This window comes from Musa acuminata, chromosome BXJ1-8 (assembly GCF_036884655.1).
Source record: "Musa acuminata AAA Group cultivar baxijiao chromosome BXJ1-8, Cavendish_Baxijiao_AAA, whole genome shotgun sequence".
NCBI lineage: Eukaryota > Viridiplantae > Streptophyta > Magnoliopsida > Zingiberales > Musaceae > Musa > Musa acuminata.
The window spans coordinates 50,138,908-50,159,829 of NC_088334.1; the positions used below are offsets into that span (position 1 = coordinate 50,138,908).

Consider the following 20,922-nt stretch of genomic DNA (forward strand, 5'->3'; position numbering starts at 1 on the left):
GCTAAAATGAATTTACATTTTCGGTAGGTAATACGAAATTGCAGGTGCATCTATAAATTTCTATACAATCATTTCAGCAAAACTATCAGGGGAACAATGGAAATATACATAGTATTTTGCTTTAGATCTATTTAATTCAGCGACTTTCGATGAATGGAATGTAGAGGAACAACATACACTGAATCCAAATACACGATGGTTTATTCTGTCAATAGCTGTTATTGAGTTAAGATAGCTGCTATTGAGTTGATGTATGCTCTAATACAAGACAACCAAAAAAAATCTCCAGTTGTAGGGTTTTACCACATCGAATCTCGATATCATTTATCGACGTTTGCTTTGTAGTTGTTCGCTTTCTTGGGGAAAGATCCATGCAGCTGTAGTAGCAAAGAGTTGCTGACGACGAAAATGGAGCTCAAGGCCATCAACCCTCCTGCAAAATTTTCCTAGGAACTTTATTTGTTTTTCCTTCAACTAAATAGCTGAATTTTCAACCTAATTAGTTTATATCCAATCACAAACTGGAGCGTCGATCATGCTACTAAGACGTTTTGTCATGACTTACCAGAAAGTGATGGTGTCATGGCGAAATCAAAATTCGGGAGCAGCACCCCTGCTGCAATGGGGATGGCAACTGCATTATATGCCACTGCCCATGCCAAGTTCTGGTGAACTTTTGCCATTGTTGCTTGAGCTAACGATATAGCATCCACTATCTGTAAATAAACAAGTTTTGAACTGAATCAGAAATAACAACAAACTGAAAATGATATATTGCAATTAGGACATGGCAAAACAGCAAACACCATGTGTTTGTCGTGGTTTTATCTCTCAGCTAGCTCACAAACAGATAACTTGAGGTGCATCGATCTCTCGATTAGGCATAAAAACAAAAAAGCAAGGGAAGACCAGTGCTTCGGTTTGAAGTATCCAGGAATCATTATGGCCGTTGGATACAGATTTTGTAAGATGTGAGTTGAATAACAGGCTCCTTTTTAAGCGCCCATGATCTGAACCATGCCCACACTTGCACGACAAACTACCATGCAAATGATCTAATTTAGCTAGCTAGACCCATCAGCATTTGCTGGTAGCATATAAGACGATTTTGCAAGATTTCAATCTACTCATAAGCACTCATAGTAGAAAGACAAACATTAAACAATAGTGCGATACTTCCCTCGACACGGCTCATTGGTGGAAAAGATCCATATGGTATGGCTTGTATCGTTGTTGTTATAAAAAAGATGCAATTGCTAAAAAGAGATGAAAGGTCACATGCATCGCAAGACAAAAGAAATACTAGCAGCAATTAGCAAATACTAACATATAGTGGAATAAAGGATTGGACTTAACTGATAAACTATTACTATTGTCAATAATGTTGTTTCAAGATGCCCTAAAACAGTAACATGCTATTCATCTTCATAACACTTCTATTCCATGGGAGATTTCATTTGGTTGCTATCTAGGCGAAGGAAATTCAGAAAAAAGATGTTTTGTCTTTGTTACAGAAATGCAACAATGGGCATACAATTGTAGTATCACCGTTAGATCTTTTACCTGTGAAAGCCTGTTGCCTAAAAGAATAACTGATGCTGCATCAGATGCAGCATTCTCTTTGGCCTCAATTTGCAAAGCAATTCCAACATCAGCAAGTGCCAATGATGGTGCATCATTTATACCGTCACCAACCTTAAATTCAAAAAGAAATAAAGAAAACATTAGAATATTCCATTTGGTATAAGACTGAATTCCAAAAACAGTTGCATCATAATATTAATGCCATGATTAACGTTGTTCTAAAATGGAGTACTGGTAATGTATTAATATGCTACAATGAATTACCATAGCAACACTATGCCCCTCAGCTTGTAAACTTGATATGATACTTGATTTTTGCTGTGGAGTCAAAGCTGCATTTATAGTTCCAATTCCAACCATCTCGCCAACACTTGTCACTGCCTCTTCCCTGTCCCCAGATACGAGGACTGACTTTATTCCCATTCCCTGCAGCCTTTCAACCAAACAGAATACGTTTAAGCATATAAACAGAAATGCTAAAACATCTTATACATAAACTAAGACCAAATATTTGTTTGTGATATGATCATAATATCACTAAGTATGTTTTAGAATGCTGTAGTTCATAATAAATTCAAGGACTTTTAGTTGAATAGTAGTATTTCTTAATAGGAACTTCAACAAGTTTCTATTTTAAAATGAAGCTAAAAAACAAAAAAGGAAAAAACTCAGAATTCAATATTTTGCATCTTTTAGCATGTTAATCCATGGTGTAGGAAATATACTTGCTAACTGTAGATTTTGCATCATATCGCAGCACGTCAGATATTGCTATAGCTCCAATTATGCCTTCACCTTCCTTCCCAACATACACTACTGATTTTGACTGTTTTGATGATGTTGCCATGCTAGATGAAAGGCATCCCACACGATTTTCCAGATCCAGTAATTCAGATGTTGAAGCTTTTTTCTGAAAACGTTCATGAACCCAGTCAAGCCTACCAACTGCAACTAGAGATCCATCTACTTCTGCTAAGGAACCAAAACCAGGTTCTGTCAGTTGTCCACTGGTACTAGGGACTCCAAAATTCAGTGACTCAGCTTTATCCAAAATAGCCTTGGCAATTGGATGTGATGCCGTCTTCTCCACTGCAGCAGCTAGTCGGAGAATTTCGGATTCTTCATAATCCAAAGAAGCAATAGCAGTAACAACAGGCTTTCCTTCTGTAAGAGTTCCAGTCTGTAAGTTTAGACAAAAGATTACAGGATAAATATTAGTCACTTAGCAGAGAAAACTCTCACATGTTAAAATGCTGTTCCTTCATTTAATAATACCTATAAAACGAAATGAACATTCAACCATCAAAAATACCTTATCTAGTGCAATGACATCTATACCAGCCAACCGTTCCAAGACATTACCTCCTCTGATAAGAAGTCCTTGTTTTGCCCCTGCTCATGAAATTGACCTATCAGAATAGAATGTAGTTCATCCAAGAAGCCTTGATTGATTGATGGGCAGATCTTTAATACTAGGACATTAGCACATTGTTCAACAGATAAAAAAAGAACAGATAATACAGAATGGTCGAAGTCTTCATGCGGAGAAAACAGTCTTTATAGAGTAACAACGATATGCATGTACATGCAAAATTAACAACAAAAGCACATGCAAGATCAAACAGCAATTCATGCTCGATAGCAAGTTCATGCACCAAAACAAATGTTGTTCACTGAACACATCAGAGATTGATCCATCTCAAATGATCTATAATCCACTAAATTTGTCCACCATTTTCGGGCTAAATGTAGAGCATAAATTTTTTTTTATTTTCTACAGTTCGTCATAGTATCTTCATAACTAAATTCAATAAATTAAATATATTACCCATAGAAGTGCCTACTAAGATGGCTGTTGGTGTAGCTAGACCCAGCGCACAAGGACAGGAAACTACCTGTAAAGTGCAGTCCATTAGTTCAGCAAATAGATATACAATAAACACCTAGTGTGAACTTAAAAAGTCAAGTAAATTAAAACTGCATGCAAGTTAAGGGGCAATCATCAACTTTTCATCTGAAATATAGCATCTAAAGCTAATAAATAACTGTGGTAATTTATCAAGATAATTAAAAAAAAAAAACCCTGTTCATGTGGCCTTGATATGATATAGTTGTAGACTAAACGGAATTGTTCATATATACTTACCAGTACATCCACAGAGAGTTTCAAGCTCAAAAGCAATGGATCTGCATCAGGACCTGCAATATCATTAAGCAACACATCTGGAAAGATGTGTGTTCCAATATAATACCTGAAAGATGTGCAGAGAAAAAACTATTATTTATATCTGTTTAATGCAAACCATGATATCGAAGAACTTATTTTTATTCATTTTCATCCTCAATCAACAAATAAGAATATAAGCCAATTAATTCAGATTTGTATCCTTACTGGAACCACTCAGAAGTGTCTTCCATAGGCATGCAATAATTGATTATCAAATACCAACTAAAAAGCCAAACACACACCAGAAGGCAAAGGTTGCAGCAGATAGTGTCATCACACTGTACACAAAAGGTCCTGCAATTGAATCTGCCAGTCTTTGAATAGGTGCTTGATGTGCTTGTGCTTCCTCAACCTGCAAAAATCAGAGCATTCAATTAAGAGGAAAGAAAACATTCCAACAAGAATTTGAGAAAGTATTGCATACTGACCATGCGAACTATTTTAGAGATAGTTGACATAGCACCAGTTTTCACAGCTTCAATTCTTAGAGGCCCATCCTGCAAAATAAAAAACCCAACTAGGTCTCATATAGAAGTTATATTAACATTAACATGGAGAAATCACAGAACATCATTCAAGGAGAACAACATTTTATTAAAAGCATTCAGAAACCAAGAAATATCAGGCTAGAAACCCTTAGTTTTAGAACAAAGAAACTAGGAGCACTTCAACCTTAAAAGAGTACCTTAAAGAACTATTTCAAACAAATTTCCCTAGCTATAATCAAGCACTTCATAGAAATATATCGATCACAGCATCTAGTCTTTTGCTCAAGATTTAGGCACAACTCACTAAAGTTGGTATATAGTTTCATGAATGAGCATACCCAGTTAACTGTTCCTGCAGAAACACTGTGACCATGTTCCTTGAATACAGGAAGAGATTCACCTGTGAGCATGGATTCATCGACGACGCTCCTACCTCCAAGAACTTTCCCCTGCATCCAAAATTATTTCAGATAAATATGTGGTTTACCAACAATCAAGTCTGGACAAGTTATGAACCAAAAGATGAAAAAAAAAAAAAAATCCCATTGATTTTCACAATAATCATCCCTGACTTGTAAATTAGATAATTGATTAGACTCACATTCTGTAATCAAGTCTGGATGAGTTATAATGTCAAATAATAATCATGACTTGTAAATCAGATGGTTAATTAGAATCAAGTTTCACATTTAAGTCTGTATGAGTTATGATGTTAAATAATCATCAAAGACTTGTAAATTAGATAATTGACTCCAATAAACTGATTAGAAGTTTGCTATTGTTGTTATAGATGCCTCTATGTTAAAAAGCAGAGAAAGAGCAACATGATAGGTATAGGTGTTTAATTAACAAGTAAACTTAGATAATAAGAAAAAAGACACGTACTATGAAATGAGTTGGAGGCAACATTTGTGTCTTATGTCTGTCTCTAGATATGTTATAAAAGCAGAACAGTGAAAAAAATTGAATTTTAAACATACATCTACGGGAATTGTTTCCCCTGGCAAAACCAAGATTGTGTCTCCAATACGAATATCATCAGTTGGAACTTCAATGCTAATTGCATCAGCACTCAAGAAGCTGTCAGATGTAGGATTCTCTTCAGGCGATGAGATTATTAATCGTGACTGAGAGGAGACCAATGACTGCAAGGAAGTAATTAAATTTGTCAAAAATACAATCTTTTCTGAGAGACTTATGATTACATTTTTTCTTTATATAGATAGAATTAAAAGTTAAATCATTTTCTTGCTACATTGTAGAATTTAAAGTAGGCATTTACAGTGAATATAAGTGAGCTGTTAAGAATAATCTCTCTTCATCTTTCTCCCTATTGAGATGACTATGCAGGGAATAGAATGATGATGATTTTCCTAGCTGGAACTGATATGATAATGTCAAGTGCAACTGGCATGATAGGAGAAGCATAATGACTAGTAGATTCTCAACTTGACTATAAATGCACAATGATGCCAAATGAACTATCTAGACAAAAGATGAAGCTAATATCAATTTTGCTAGAAATGCACAACTATGAGAAATGAATTAACAGATAAATATGGAGCTAATACACATAGCAAAAACAAGGCTTACCAAGAGTTCATTCATATCACTGGATGCCTGTAGTCTAGCCCTTTCTTCGAGAGAACGTCCAAGAAGTACAAAACCAAGAAGCATGACCTGCATTCTACAAGACACTCTGCCTGAATGAGATATTACCAGTAAGTACACAAGTGTCAGCATTCTTTGGCTATGTGGTTTAAGAATCAGACTTGGCCCCTGAATTTGATTGTAGAAAAAATAAATTGCTGAATGCTGTTACACAATAAAGAAAAAACCTATGAAACTCTGGTAAATGTGGCACAAGATTTCTTTTTAGATAATGTAAAGTGTAAACGACTGCTAAATACAGGTTTCAGTCAAATCCAACCTTTAATTAGGACAACATGATGTGTTCATATGTTAGCTTGACTGGTAAAGAGTTTGTTGGATTATCGTAACGTCCTGGGATCAACATCTGCCTTCATCATTTACTGTTTTTGCCAAGGCAATAACACAGTTTATGGATTTGTGCCATCCACTGGATATACACACATACAAGAGCAGAAACATATATGAACCATGCCAACCGAGGATCCATGTAAACATGACTGAGGCCATTTTGGCAAAAGCGCATGACATTCATGACTTTGATCTTATTAATACCCGTATGAGCCAAAAAATTTGTGTATCTTCACAGAACCTCACAAGGGACGAGAGCTAGGCACGAGAGCAAGTGAGGACAAGTGTGGCTGCGATAAATAAATTTGTGCATTTGACTTCTACTGTTAGGATATTCATGATACTGAATCATATAGTTAACATGAAGTGTACCCACAAAATTTACAACATGTATACCTTTCTCCACATTTTTTCCATAAAATTTGTTTCTCTTATAAATGAAATTCTTCAAAAGCAGTAATTTTAATTAGAAATTTGAAAACAAAATTCTTCCAAGTTCAGATTTGCACAAAAAAAAATTTCTATCAAAATCTTTTCATCATTGGACAAAGTTTTAAAGATTAAAATACAACTAACCGGTTCATCAAAAAAAGATGCTTCCCACTGAAGGCCTGGGTTGAGCAGCGACATCTGCAGAAGTTAAAAGAAACACACAATTAGTAAAGATAAGAAAAATATGATTGACCATTATCAACAACAGAAAATCAAATGAACAAGACAAAAACATCATCCAATAGATCAACAACAAGATCAAGACAACAGCTATCGCTTGCTGAAACTGTACTTACTGCACTAATCAGGAATGCAGCAATGGATCCAAATCCCACAAGAGAGTTCATATTTGGTGAGGCATTTGCAAATGCTCTGAGACCATCCAAAAGCAATTCTACAGATGTGGAACATTTATAGCAATATTCAGACAATGGAAGTAGATCTCCATAACAGAATAATCCAGTCCTTTAAGACTATTTAGTTATGCAAAATATATTAAATGCAATAAAACCTACTAACGAAGAATAAATTTAACTCTTATGGATTTCTGTAATTTTGGGGTCTATAGAAGAAAGTGATGCAGTCATCATATACACCATGGTCTAAATAATCAAAACCAAAAGAAAGAAAGAGAGAGAAAAAGTGACGGAACTAAAGGCCCAAAAGATTTTAACTGCTAAGAGTTATTATGAATCCAGGTTACCACTTCAATGGCACTCGGAAAATAACTAGATGTGCTTTGATAGGCAAGTTTTTTTGTCTCTCTCCTGTGTATGCACTCTTTAGTGAGTTTTGTGAACACCCGAAATCACCCTCAGTTTTAAAGTCATTAAGTAGCCCATAAGTGTTTCCTAAACAAACCTCTCATCCGGCAGTAACCAGAGAAGACATCCAAAAGAAACAGGTCAGTGAAAGACAACTGCAATTTGCTCAAAAAGAAAACTAAGAAGAAAGTGAACAGGAAGAGAAGTCAAATCAACTAATAGGTGCTTATATATACAATCCTTTTTCTCATGCATAGCAACCAAATAACAATGACACATGAACTGTAATGTAGTTAAAAGTTTGTGATTCTGTTGAACAGAAAACCCTTCAAGTAAGTTTTTTCCATTGCAATCTGCTGATATAGCAAAATCTATCATGTGATTGTCCGTAAAAAAGGGTGATGGCAGAGTTGCATTGTGCTTATACAAACTCCAGAAAGCACAATGTTGACCAGCATTGCATTAAAGAACTTAACTGTAAAATGCTTAACAGAGTGAAATTTCATTTTTTGTTTGTCATCCCAAAATTTCAATCAACTAGCTTTCATAAATCTTAGGCATGCAGTGAGGCTATCCAGAAGTATCATTTACACCTTTCAGATAAAGGATGCAAAATATGCAACATATATTGAGAAGCCTTACAAAACATGCACAATGCAGAGCCAAGGAGAGTAAGCTTATGATTTACCTCTACCAGGTCCGAGCAATGACCCCAAGGCGATACCACATTTCACATAAGAATTGTGCAATATATCCAAAAATGAACCTGTATCAGACAACAACCATTGTGCACGCATCATTGACGATATCAAACATTCAACTAAAGTAGAAAACTCTAAATTGAATAACTTTAGTTGCTGAATTTTATCTGCATCTTTCAAAATATCAACACCAGAGGCAAAAAGATCTCCATTTTTGGTATTGGGCGAGAATTCCTCACCGTGAGCGACGTGAATCCCAAGTGAATGCAACAAATGAGTGCCGTGAGACCCGCAGCACAGCGCCACCAGCGTCCACGCGAACGCGACACGGTTGCGGCTCGCCGCGAGCAACTTCTCCTTCCTCTCCGCCATCTCCCTCCACTTCCTCACGTTCTCCTGCACCCCCAACCCCGTTCTCCTCCTCTTGGACGGGAAACCGCACTGCGCCAATCTCTCGGCCAGCTCCTCCGCCACCCGCTCCGGTTCGTCGCCGCTAGTCCCGAGCCGAACGGCCGCGGTCTCGGTCAACATATTGACCGCAGCTGAGTCGACTCGGTCGTCAGCGGAAAGGATCGACCGGACTCGGGCGGCGCAGGCACCGCACATCATCCCGCCGACCTCGAGGAGGACCGAGGAGTTCTTGACCTGCTCCTCCTGCTGGGGTTCGCCGGACGTGGCGGCGCCGATCTCGACGGCATTCGGGCGGGGGAGGCGAAGGGGACCAGCTGAGCTAGGCCGCCGTAAGAGGCGGAGGTGAGGAGGAGTGATCCGGACAGAGCGAACGGGGCTGAGGTGGATCTTAGGTTTCGGGCTAATGGAGACTCGAAGGAGAGCAGCCTCCATGAGAGAGAAAGAGCGAAGGAGAGAGAGAGAGAGAGTCCCTTCCGTGTCCAATTCAGAGGTAGGAGGAAGAAGATATAGAAAAAGGAGAAGACTCCGAGACACGAAGGCCTCTCACCCGTTCAAAGACCAGCACACGTGTCGTGCGTTATTGAAACACGAAGCACTGGGTAAGACGATGGGTGACGGACAGGGTGCGCTAAGGAGTTGGTGGCCGTTGGTTTTCGACCACATTTTTCTTGTGTTCGCAAGCCAGCTAGGATGCGAGCATCGCCGGTAGAGTTACCACCTACTGCGATCTGCCGGGTCTTAAACGGGTGAAAGTGGAGGGAAATATCCTCCATCCAAATCCGATATTGGTAGCTCTTGCTCGACGTGTATATAAGCTTAGAAGTGGATACGGGTGTGGTTCTCTAATACCCGACCCGTTTTCACCGACATGGTGAGCTTCGAGTACGTCTGTTGTGCAGGTGACGCGTATGCTTGATATATCGGATGAGGACGGCGGGTGGATTAGTCGAAACACGCGGTACAGAACGTGACCTGATTAAATAAATGAAGGCAAGATTAAACTGTACCTGCCTGATCGTTCGAGAAAAATGTAGGGCCCGTTAAAGTTATCCATTAAAAAGCCAGGTAAAAACACGGGTTTTAATTATGATGGTAGAGAAAGTAATATTAATTAATTTTGGTCAAACTAAAACTTCAAGACAAAAAAAAATGAATATTAAATTACATAATCCCAATTTTAATTGTGAATATATTTTATAGCCTCGAGATCACTATGATGGGGAAGACCACTACTTTTACATGGACATTATACCGCATTGTTGGTCTTCGAAATATAATGGGTAGATAGATGACAAACAGGAATGGTTGATATGACTCGCTCGGATAGAGATATTGATATGGCTCAAATGTAATCCAATGAAGACATCTCACATCTCTACATGTTTTAAACGTGGAAAGTGGTAGTTGAATAATTATAAGGAATGCATTTGGAAGGATATTGGTTGAATGGTACTGTTTTCTAATTTCTCTTTTTTAAGACACTATTAATTATATATATATGATATATATTTTTTTTTTTCGTAAGTGATGAAGATGGGATTGGAGTCCTAAAATCTTTTTGAGCTTCTTCTAAAAGACGATCAATATAAAATAGAGATATCTATGATGAGACAAAAGTAATAGGACCTCGATGAAGATAATATTAACGAGAGGGAGAGAGACATCGACGGCCACAAGGGATATTTAGAGTTTTAGAAGAAAATAAAAATTAAAATATGAGTGTATCATTCGTAAAACTTTTAAAATGAGTATTTTTTTTAAGTTGATCACTCTATATAATATATTAAAATTGAGGGAAGAATAACTTATTTTCCTATTTTAAAGAGTTTAAATATAAAAAAATATGGAAAAACTCGTCGCCACTACAACATCCATCCGTCCAATATGAAAACTCGTCCATCGGACGGCCATAAGTTGTCCAACAAACGTTATCCGCTCCCTTCTAATGCCCATTCATCTCCCCTCGACTCCAAACGAAGAAAGAAAGATGGCTCCTTTGCCTCCCTCAACCGCCGCCGAGTCCTCGCAGGCTAGAGCCGCCCCCTTCACTGGACTCCTCTCCTCCGCCTTCCACCACCTTCCCTTCTCTTTTCCTCTCCTCCCGCCGAAGCTCTCCGGCCTCGACCATGCGGCGACGGCCCACGTCGTGGGCCCCCATTCCTCCCTCCTCTCCGCCGCCGAGCGCTGCGTTAAGACGTTGGCCGCCGCCCTCTCCGAGCATCCATTCTTCAAGCCCCTCCTATCCACCCACTACGAGCTCCAAAGATTCTGCCAGGTTAGGTCATTGCTGCTCCTGAATTTCTTCAAGAATCTTTCGAAGCCCATTTGGAACAACAAAGTTCGCTATTTTTTTCTTACTATGTTCAGTCATTTGGGGAATTCGATAACTAGTAACGGTATCGAAATCGACGTAGAACCTTAAATGACTGCCCCTTTTTGCACCCTCCGGAGTTCTTTCCCTGGCTCTCTGAAGCTTGACTGAGATACTGACAGAAGGAGCACAACAGAATTTGATACTTCTATTGTTCTTACTGTTTCTTTAATCTTTGGTGCATTTTGATTATTCAAGTGAAAATGGTGTCAATACAGGCGTAGAACAAACAATGTTCATTGTATGCTTTGATAAAAAGGCGAATTTTGTGATTGCGTTATTTGGTTATTGCTTCCAGATGCGTTTCAGAAGCCCTAGGTTCGTGAGTTTACCTTCTGGCCACAGCTTTGCAGCAATATTGCCGGGAGACTCAGTAGCTGGGCTGGTGGTGACCAATGGCATCATCAACTTCTTGAACATATACAACACTCTGCTGATAGTAAGGCTGGTGCTAACGTGGTTTCCCAACTCTCCTCCGGCCATTGTCAGCCCTCTCAGGTACAATTCTTTGTGCATTGTGGTGCTGTAAGTTTAATGGATATCAGACTTTGGATGGGTAGTATATTAATTTGCACATAAGGCTAGACTTGCTGAATTGGTCACTGATATCTGATGTTGGTTTAGGTGAATCAAAAGGGATGTTATAGCTTAAAGCTGACGCAATACACAGCACTAATGCTTTGCATCTTGTAGGTTTTTGTTAAATTTTAATCATCACATAAATGAGTTTGAAGGTAATTATTTGATGTGTCAGGTATGGGTACTTGTCTGTTGAAGGCTGCAGTATTAAGATATACTGGGTGAACTTTTTTAAGTGTGGGGAATCTACTATCATGTACAAATACACTGGACTGTGTTTTTCAGAACAGCAGTAATCTACTTTGTTACACATCCTAATCTTAGCTGCATCTAGTCTATCTTTAGTAAAGGATTTAACTAAACATTGCGAAACAAATAACCATTCTAAAGGAATTGAAGTTGGTTCTGGTTAAGTTTGTATTGCCGTGTAACATGTACACATATTACAAGACAACTAATTGACGTGATAAATCATCCATCTTTGGATCTAAGTGAAGTGTTGACTTATTTGTGCAAGTCACAAGACAACTTATTATACTATGCAAGCACTTTTAATATGTAGCACAAGAAGGTTCATTTGCCTATGTGATTCTCATCAATATGGCATTATCTTTTAGATCAAGTTATTAACCAAAAGTGAGTTGGGGTCATTAATTGTCCAGGACATTATACAAAGGGGTGAGTGTTGCTAGAAACAGGGAACAGACTTTTCTCCAATCTTTGGTTCTTTATGAGTATTTTTATATCAAGTAGAATAAGTACATTTGTTCAAGCTTTCAAGTCCATAACCATTTACAGAAACTCTGAAACATGTATAAGAGGCAATAAAAGATGGCAAATACTCTTTGTTCTGTATAGAATTCATTTTATGCAGAAGTATGAGAGCACAAGGGTATGCAGGAGCAAATATGCTTCCAGGATGTAACCAAAGGCATTTTCAAGCCTAGCTATTTGTGTCTAAAATTGACCAACTTTGCTGTTCCTAGTCTTGATGTCTTAAATCTCACTTATTAAAAAATTTAAATTTAGTTCAAGAAAATACACCCAGAAACTGTATTCTGGAAGTGATTCTTTGGCATATATGTATGAAATGCTTTGCCTATTCAATAGTGTTGTATATTTTCTTGTTTGATCGTTTGCATACCTTAAGCTGAATAACATGCAAGTAGGTTGGTTTCATTTGAGTTAGTAAGTCAGCGACATAAATGCTTCTCTTGGAAGTTGCCATGTCATTTCAATTTCAATATGTTCAACCAAAACACTTTAAATGATATTAGTTTTAGTACTGCTTAAATGCAGATTTGTTAGTTGTCCTGTTACTTGAGATGGCTTTATGTTCTTTTTGCCTCAATTTCTGAGACAAAGTATTTGTGTGTTCTCTTGTTATGATTTTTTCTCTGTTTTTTCTCAGCACTATATGTGATCCCTATCTCAACATTTTCCGAGGGATTATCCCACCACTTGGTGGAACACTTGATCTTTCCCCCATCCTGGCTTTCCTTGTTCTCAACGCCTTTACTAGCACTGCTACTGCTCTTCCAGCTGAGCTTCCAGGCGCTATAACATCTCAGCGGAATACTTGCAAACAACACTGGTCTTTTAGCCTTACCACGACACAAGAAAAGTGGCTGAGAAGGATAAACAGCAAAAGATCCAAGAACTCAGATGATGTCTGTTAGGTTATGATCCTACTACTCTTTGTTTGTATGAGACCGCATAACGTTCAATGTCTGTAAAAAGTCTTTGTTCGTATGCATTATTTTTCGTCTTAATGATTCAATCTCAGTTTTTGCGCATTATCTCATATCATGACATCTTTTGCTCTACTATCAACTAGTTAAGTCTACTATCAGCCATTATCTCATATCATTTTTGCAGAGTTTGAATGTAGCACTACGTTATACTCTCCATTGTTTTCTATTATAACATATGATATGTTTGCGTAATTCAACCATGACTGATGGTACATGAATTTAATATGTTCTACAACACTTCATATTGCAAACAAGCAGATCGAATGTTTGTCGTCATCCAATTCCCATAACAAGTGGTTGAGTGATTTAATGAATGCTTCAGGCACCCAAAGAACACACAAGTCAAAAAGAACAGCCACATCAGCTCATGTTTGTTCCTTGGGTTTCTCTCTTTGTTGGTGTTGTCAGGATGGCCATGGCCTTCCCTTCACTTGTTCTCGCTTCCCTTCTGCCACTACACAGAAACTGCTACTCTTCCAGCGAGTGATGAAGCTTCAAGAAGTGATAGATGGAGCATATGGGTGCATGCAATCTTTTTTTTTATGCTAGCAGAACCTTTCTTGAACCAACTTTAATCCTTTAAGTTTCCAATGACAATTTATTTATCTTGGAAGGTAAAGCATCACTTTTGTTTGGTGTAGCTCATTTGAAACTGTTTCCTCTCCGTTATCTACCAGTAAGTTTGTTCTTGTTTTCTGAATTCATATCTTTAATATAACTTTAATATGTTTGTTCCTGTTTTCTGAATTCATATCTTCAGTAAACCAAATAGAACTATAAGAATCAGCTGAGGGAGACATTCACAGCTGTATCGAGTGATACATGGAAGCAATCTTTGATGCTTTCTGCAGAAACTGTACTCGAGCATCCTTCAAAGCAACCGTAGGGGTAAGATGAACAAGAAAGATAGCTTTTTTGTATACATTTTTTTTGCTTAGAACAAGTATCAGATACCCTTTCCTGAAAACATTCTACCAACCGAAAGGGGTTGGCGTTTCAGAAGGAATCAAGATACAAGGTTTAGACAGAAGCATGCTCGGATGAATATTACATCCTCCAACTTGTGGGGAAGTGGAGTGAGGGATGGAGCTGGCTACATTGAAATTTCAAATAGCACTTAGTGCCATGAACATGAACCTTGTTACTTTGATCTTCGAGTTGGTTTTATATGTTTACCAGAAATGCACCAATTTCATGGTGCAGAACGAAGTCCAAGAAGAAGAAACAAGAATGATCTGCAAGACCCATCACTTATGTGATCTAACTGTGCATCCCCCTCTGACCACAACAAAAGGAAAACTCAAAAGTCCTTTCAGATGAGAGTTGATTACAGGGCTTGTCTGCTCTCACCTGCAATCCTTCCCTTTTTCCTGGGACACTGGGGGGATCTTAATTAAAATGTTCTCTCATCTGTGAGTTTGTCCTGCTTTCGACAATGGAGGGGTTTCCAATGCTTGCTACCATTTAATGGGAGGTGTCAGTAATGTTTCTACCATTTAATGGGACGTATAAGTAGACATTGGCTAGCCAGTCTTAGGCTTCAAATTCCATCAGTACTTGTATCAGACTTCTGCACATATATATAGATATATAGATATATACATATGATCTATATTTTTTTCTATTGTGACTCCTATTTGTTTTTGTCCCATTGACAGCTGCCTCTTCAATATATTGGTCTGGAATCTCAAATACAAGATAAGTATATTGCAAGGATTTACTTCCATATAAAGATCCTTCTTGTGTTTGGAGTTGCAGACATCACCAAGAGTTTACTGAACCAGATTATAAGATCTCTCTGCACCTTCAGAAATTCTGGTTTCTGACAGTGAATTAGTTGTTCCTAATTAGACAATCTTTTCATTTTACATGAATATATGGAGGCAATCAGGACAGACAACTAAAGATTTGGTTGTGGCCCTCAAGAACTTTCAACATTGAATCAGTGACAAGTAACTTTGTCAGTTGTTGTCAATTACTGTGATGAGAAAAACCTTGACAACAATCAGTAGTTTGTATCATGATTTGCCTTCTACTATATGTTATTTATTTTACATATAGATTATTTAACAATGACCTTGAGACTAATGTGTTTTCACTTTGGATCTCAAAATATAATTCATCCAAATAATTGAATTTAGGTCTACTCAAGATTAATTGTTTGCAATATGTGCTAACTACTGTTTTTCTAGTTTTTGTCTCTTAAATTGTTTCTTAAAAGTTTTGTAAGTCAGTCATTGATATCCCAAAATAAAGAAATGCTGATTAGAGAATGTTGGAATATATTGGAAAGAAAAACTAAATTATGATCCTTGATGGCAATAAGGTCTTGGTTCATATCTCCTCCTATATTTATTACCTTTACCTAGATTTCTGCTCACCCAAAATAAAATGAAAACTGTAGAATCTTATATGCACCTTGTGAAGTCAGAGCTACTATTCATAGGACCTTTTGACAAATGGTTTAATTGGATTGAAAGATTGTCACATCTCTCACTCGGATCAAGGAAATGAAAAGTAGCTATATATATATATATATATATATATCACCTTCATAGCTGAAATGAAATGTAGTGTCTGAAATGAAGGGAAGCATTTGACCACACAAACACAAAGAAAAGGCTGCTATTTGCTTCTAGTTCCAGAAATGGTTGCCACTCATTCTTCTGCACCACAATGCAGTCTTTTATTTATCCAACTTTCCCATTTGGAGGTGTCAAAGTTAGTTATATCTGAATCCAATTTTTTCTTTGGGATCATAGATTGTATTTCTGAAGCTTATATTCATTCAGCTTTTTCTTTTTCTTGTTTAGAGCTTATATTGATGAATTATAAGAGATGGATAACTTGTACTCCTCTGTATCTGATATAACTTCACCCTTTTTTAGTTTTCATTTGCATCAACTAATAAAAGATCAATAATCCTGAATCATGAAGCAGTGAGATGACCAACAACATCAAACCAAGTGAAAACTGAGAGTCATGAAGCTTATGCATTTGCCTAGTTTCTGTCAACAAGAAGAAAAGAAAATGGTAATCCACATTTGGTATTCTCAGTAGCCTAAAATTCTTACTTCAAAACCAAATAGTGGAAATGCCTTGGAACATTTGGACTAATGGACAGACCTTGGATTCCCTTGTCTCAACATGATAGCATTACATTGGACCAACACACTTGGGGGGGGGGTTTGAGTTGTGGAGGAGTATCATCAACAACTGTATCACCAAGATCAGAAAAAGAAAACACAAAATAGAGGAGGGAAAGAAATGGGAAAAGGGCATCCATCAGGTGAGGAAGGAGTAGCAGCAATAACTTTGTCTGTGAGTTAGAATTCAAAAAAGCAGCAGAAAGTGAGTGAGCATCAGCAAGAGTACACTGCACTCAAACCCTTTTTTTCCTCCAGTCACTCAGTGGCTCTCAGTCACTCACATGCTGTCCAATTATTTTACCTCTCTTGCTGTGTATTTTTTAAGCCTCAAAGCAGCCCTTTTGCTTATGGGTTTCTGCAAAGGTGGCAGGGAGTCAGAGAGCAGCAGCAGCAACAAAAGGCAGCAGAGGAACAGCAGCAGCAGGAGGAGCAGCAGCAACAACAGGGGGGCCAGAGTCGGTGAAGAGAGCACACTGCATCCCTGACCTGCCTGTTCCTCCATCTGCTGTCAGTCGCAATAAGAACAGACCACTGGCACCAGGTGGCAGAAGTATCAGCTGCAGCACCTGACACCATTAATGTTAAACCAAGTAGCTTTGTGAACAGACGCAGTTAAAGCCTTCTCTAAAGCAATAGTTATATCTGTCTGTGGTCTATTAGCTCTAGTCTCAAACTCTATGCTCCCCACACCCCACCAGTCTTATGATTCCTCTCTGCCCTCCCTTGACTGAATGACACTTCCTATGCAAACAAAATAACCCCTTCTTTATTGCAGTCACATAAAAAGACAAAAGTCGATTTATTATTATTGCAGGAAGTTAACAAGATGCTACTGCCGCTGCCGCTTCTGCTGCCTGTCACTCTCTCTAATGCTTGCTGCTGCTTTTGCCTCTTCCACTATCTATCCACTAGCTTCCTTCCTTCCTTCCTTCCTTCCTTCCTTCGCTCGCTTCTCCTTGTTGGTGTTGTGGGGTTTGGGTTTTGGACTTGCAGCTGTGGGTCTGAAACAGAGCAGTGAGAGTAGGATGATGATGGGAGGGGGCAGTAGGTATCCCTTCACAGCATCCCAATGGCAAGAGCTGGAGCTTCAAGCCCTTGTCTTCAAGTACATGGTCTCAGGTATCCCCGTACCTTCTGATCTCATCCTCTGCATCAGGAGGAGTCTCTTCATGGATCATCAAGCTCTTCCATTCATTCCCAATCCTCCCACGAGTAAGTCTTCTGCGCTCAAAACCTCCACTTGTGGACTCTGCGTGTTTCGTGAGACAAGGTTTGTGTGTCGCGTGCAGTTGGATGGGGAGCTTACCAGCTGGGTGATGGAAGGAAACCAGTGGATCCGGAGCCTGGGAGGTGCAGGAGAACAGATGGGAAGAAGTGGCGGTGCTCCAAGGAGGCCTACCCAGACTCCAAGTACTGTGAGAGGCACATGCACAGGGGGAAGAGCCGTTCAAGAAAGCCTGTGGAATTGTCTTTGGCCACCAACCCAACCTCCTCACAGTTCTCTTCATCAAACTTCGTTGCTGCTGCTGCTGCTGCTGCTGCGGCTCCTCCTCCTCCTCCTCCTCCTCCTCCTCTCTCGCTGTCAACACCTCAGACCCACCATTTCCTGCTTCCCTGTCCCTCCTCTTCGAGGCCTCCTGCCATGGGATTCTCACTCAAAGATGACTCTGCCAGCTTCTGTTTAGACTCTTCTCCCTACACGGTTGATAATTACAGGTATGCATGGCCGCCATCGATCTTCTTTCTCTCTCTTTCTCTGGGTTTGGTTGTAAAGCTTAATGAACTGTCTGAAGAGCAGGAACATCCTTGGATTCAAGGAGGGTGTGAATGAGTACCCTTTCCTCTCAGAAGCCTGCAGGGCCGGAAGGGAGATGCCATGCAGGTTGGGGTCAATGGACATGAGCTCTGTTGAGGAGACAAAGCAGAGTTTTGGCTACATGCAAGGCGCTCATCCCCACTCCAGAATCTGTTTGTCCGAGGAGCAAGACAAGGAGAAGCACTACTTTGTGTTGGGTGCTGATCTGAAGACGGACAAGTCTGCCAAGTTGGAGCGGGCGGAGCAACCACAGAATGCAAGGCCATTCCACTGTTTCCTTGATGAGAAGCCGCAGAAGATGGAAGACTCTTGGATGAGCATGGATGCGGACTTGAAGATGCAGCTCTCTATCTCCATTCCCATGGCAAACCACGACAAGCCGGTGGCTGCCTCTCAGCGTTACAATGGTGCAGTTCTCGATGCCTCATCTGCGTTGTTTCTCACCCCCATCAAAACGCTATCTTCTCATTTTCCAATGGTATTATGATGCAGATGGTTGACTTCCGAAGACCAAAGGACTAACCGAAGTCTCAGTGCCCTCGTTCATCACAGGGTTATCCCTGTTTGATGCGCTAGATTTGCCTCTGTTAATTGATCGTCTACGATCTATCATCTCCTTCTTTCCCTTTTCTTGCTGATGTTTTTGTGTTGATGAATGAAAGAGATGTTGTTTTGGGTTCTTTAATCTCTCAATCCATCTTCAAACTTGGTCGAGCTCATGAGTTTGTACATATGCTTTACTTACCTAGAAAGATGTGATTCTGCACTCAGCTCATTTTTACCTTCCTCGCTCAGCTCATTGATTGATCATGATTTTTTTTTCTTTTCTCAACCTGAAGCTAGCAGAAGCTTCTGAGCTTGAGAGGATTGCCTGCCTCCATTTTACTTGAGACCCAGATTACTTTGGCTGATCATATCATGGCTTCACTAAGTAGTGGCAACACAACAGATGATAGGTCCCTCAGCCTACTACTCCATGCAAGTAAGGTAAACTTGATTGTTTTGTGAGCTTTTTGCTAGAGACAGCTTCATGTGGAATAGCCTGCAAAGGATATGAATCCATGTGGAACAGTATGAACAACCAAACAAAGTGTCCACAATGTTTAGTTGAAGGAGACTGCTTCAACTTGGCACAGACATGTCTAGAATAAACTACAATGGTGGTGGTGGTGGTGTTGGAGAGAGCAAAATATTTGAAGGTAGTCACTAAATTTACAATATCTGATGGATTTTTGTACAATTACCAGATGATGATGAACATAAATACTCATGGACATGGGTTGCCATCACAAGGCACCAGAGATCTTTGGGAATTGAGACATAATGTCTCCAGTGTTTTCTTGTGGATCTGCAAGAACCTTGGAAGCTGCACATGATGTGGAAACACACACAATATAGAACTTGCTCAATCACATGCATAGGACAGGGGGATTGCCCTCTGTAGGATCCAGTGTCATGGCTTTGGTCCATAAATGCATCTCTAACTCCCAGTTCCAAGTGTACAGTGATGTTCATGCAATGAACAGATCTTTTCCTCTGACCCTCTTTTCAGACTATATTTCGAGCCGCCCCCCAAAGGAAAGAAGATATCCAGAAAAAAATGGATTCTTGGTGCAGAAAATACCAAGGCAATTGCTCAACATTGTACTATGAGTTCTGCAAGGCACTCTTGCCACAGCTACAACCTTAACATTTTGGCCATACATAACTGATTCTGCTTTATTTCTTAAGAAGAAAATGCAGCTAAATTGTGCCACAAAAAAGAAAAAAAAAAGGGGGGGGGGGGGGTCATTTCAAGCCTCTGTTCCACTATATAAGCAATAGAAAATAAAGCAGTCTTTTGTTAAGAAAATAAATGGGCATAAATGATAAAATGCATCAAATCATGTTAATAAACAAAATTCCTTTGTAAAGATATAATTACTCACATTTTTCCTTCTTTGAGACACAAGGTTACTGCATATGAACCATTTGTCACATCTGGACTGATATTTAAACACAAACCTATTTCCAGCCAATTGAATCTGAAAAGTTCTTGACATGTCAAATTTAAACAAACATGCAAAGAAATGGAAAGAACATCATTCCATTCCCTCAACCATTGCTGGAGGACAGTAAATCTGACAAGGAAATCATCACTCCAAAAAACATGACAAGAAAAATCTGCTAGATGAGATATTGTGATACCTGATCCAAGATATCATGTATTGGCAACTACTAATGTGAAAGGCAGCTGAGGCAAGCATTATGAACATTTGACATTGATATCTGACAATATCCCATGATGATACTTCACACCACCAAGTCAGACCCAAAGATGATACATCAGGAAAACTAGTATCAGTGGACATGCGCCGGATTTCAAGCTGAAAAAGTTGAATGACAGACTGGTACACAGCAAACATTTCTGTATGTTAAAGATTTGACTCGCATGTTACATCTAGTCATCCATCAAAATTGATTATGACATTCTCGGAGAATTAATCTCACTTTCTAGCCTCACACAGTTCCAATCCAGTTGTGAGATCTCGTATATGCATGTTATCACAGATTAGCAACTTGAGTAAGCAATTACTGATGATAGA

At 39.0% G+C, this 20,922-nt stretch overlaps 3 protein-coding genes across 4 annotated transcripts; 2 read left to right on the top strand and 1 right to left on the bottom strand.

Annotated features, from left to right (window-relative positions):
- Positions 1–105: 105 nt before the first annotated feature.
- On the bottom strand, positions 106–9,148 carry LOC103995831 (copper-transporting ATPase PAA2, chloroplastic). The gene is made up of 17 exons (XM_009416539.3): positions 8,497–9,148; positions 8,245–8,322; positions 7,089–7,186; positions 6,877–6,930; positions 5,893–5,979; positions 5,280–5,444; positions 4,638–4,748; positions 4,240–4,308; positions 4,054–4,163; positions 3,731–3,836; positions 3,413–3,479; positions 2,897–2,976; positions 2,310–2,764; positions 1,849–2,017; positions 1,564–1,695; positions 566–716; positions 106–433 (listed from the first exon to the last, which is right to left on the bottom strand). Exons 1-17 carry the CDS (start codon positions 9,098–9,100, stop codon positions 321–323), a joined length of 2,649 nt encoding a protein of 882 aa, XP_009414814.2. The 5' UTR covers positions 9,101–9,148; the 3' UTR covers positions 106–320.
- A 1,481-nt stretch (positions 9,149–10,629) lies between these two features.
- On the top strand, positions 10,630–13,422 carry LOC103995830 (ylmG homolog protein 2, chloroplastic). The gene is made up of 3 exons (XM_009416538.3): positions 10,630–10,943; positions 11,338–11,537; positions 13,030–13,422. Exons 1-3 carry the CDS (start codon positions 10,656–10,658, stop codon positions 13,295–13,297), a joined length of 756 nt encoding a protein of 251 aa, XP_009414813.3. The 5' UTR covers positions 10,630–10,655; the 3' UTR covers positions 13,298–13,422.
- A 2,822-nt stretch (positions 13,423–16,244) lies between these two features.
- On the top strand, positions 16,245–19,120 carry LOC135588598 (growth-regulating factor 1-like). Of its 2 annotated transcripts, XM_065080799.1 has the most exons (4): positions 16,262–17,733; positions 17,811–18,237; positions 18,320–18,744; positions 18,830–19,120. In XM_065080799.1, exons 1-4 carry the CDS (start codon positions 17,391–17,393, stop codon positions 18,835–18,837), a joined length of 1,203 nt encoding a protein of 400 aa, XP_064936871.1. In that variant the 5' UTR covers positions 16,262–17,390; the 3' UTR covers positions 18,838–19,120. The 2 variants fall into 2 exon arrangements, with proteins under 2 accessions (XP_064936870.1, XP_064936871.1); XM_065080798.1 differs by having other exon boundaries at positions 16,245–17,733; positions 18,320–19,120.
- Positions 19,121–20,922: the final 1,802 nt, after the last annotated feature.

Bases quoted from the DNA above. Each gene is read 5' to 3' on its own strand.
- LOC103995830 (XM_009416538.3), top strand. From the start codon at position 10,656: ATGGCTCCTTTGCCTCCCTCAACCGCCGCCGAGTCCTCGCAGGCTAGA. The intron at 10,944-11,337 runs GTTAGGTCATTG...TATTGCTTCCAG, and splicing joins AGCTCCAAAGATTCTGCCAG to ATGCGTTTCAGAAGCCCTAG. The intron at 11,538-13,029 runs GTACAATTCTTT...GTTTTTTCTCAG, and splicing joins GCCATTGTCAGCCCTCTCAG to CACTATATGTGATCCCTATC.
- LOC103995831 (XM_009416539.3), bottom strand. From the start codon at position 9,100: ATGGAGGCTGCTCTCCTTCGAGTCTCCATTAGCCCGAAACCTAAGATC. The intron at 2,765-2,896 runs GTATTTTTGATG...CTAAACTTACAG, and splicing joins ATGTCATTGCACTAGATAAG to ACTGGAACTCTTACAGAAGG. The intron at 1,696-1,848 runs GTAATTCATTGT...TTTGAATTTAAG, and splicing joins AGGGGCATAGTGTTGCTATG to GTTGGTGACGGTATAAATGA.
- LOC135588598 (XM_065080798.1), top strand. From the start codon at position 17,391: ATGCTTGCTGCTGCTTTTGCCTCTTCCACTATCTATCCACTAGCTTCC. The intron at 17,734-17,810 runs GTAAGTCTTCTG...TGTCGCGTGCAG, and splicing joins CATTCCCAATCCTCCCACGA to TTGGATGGGGAGCTTACCAG. The intron at 18,238-18,319 runs GTATGCATGGCC...TCTGAAGAGCAG, and splicing joins TACACGGTTGATAATTACAG to GAACATCCTTGGATTCAAGG.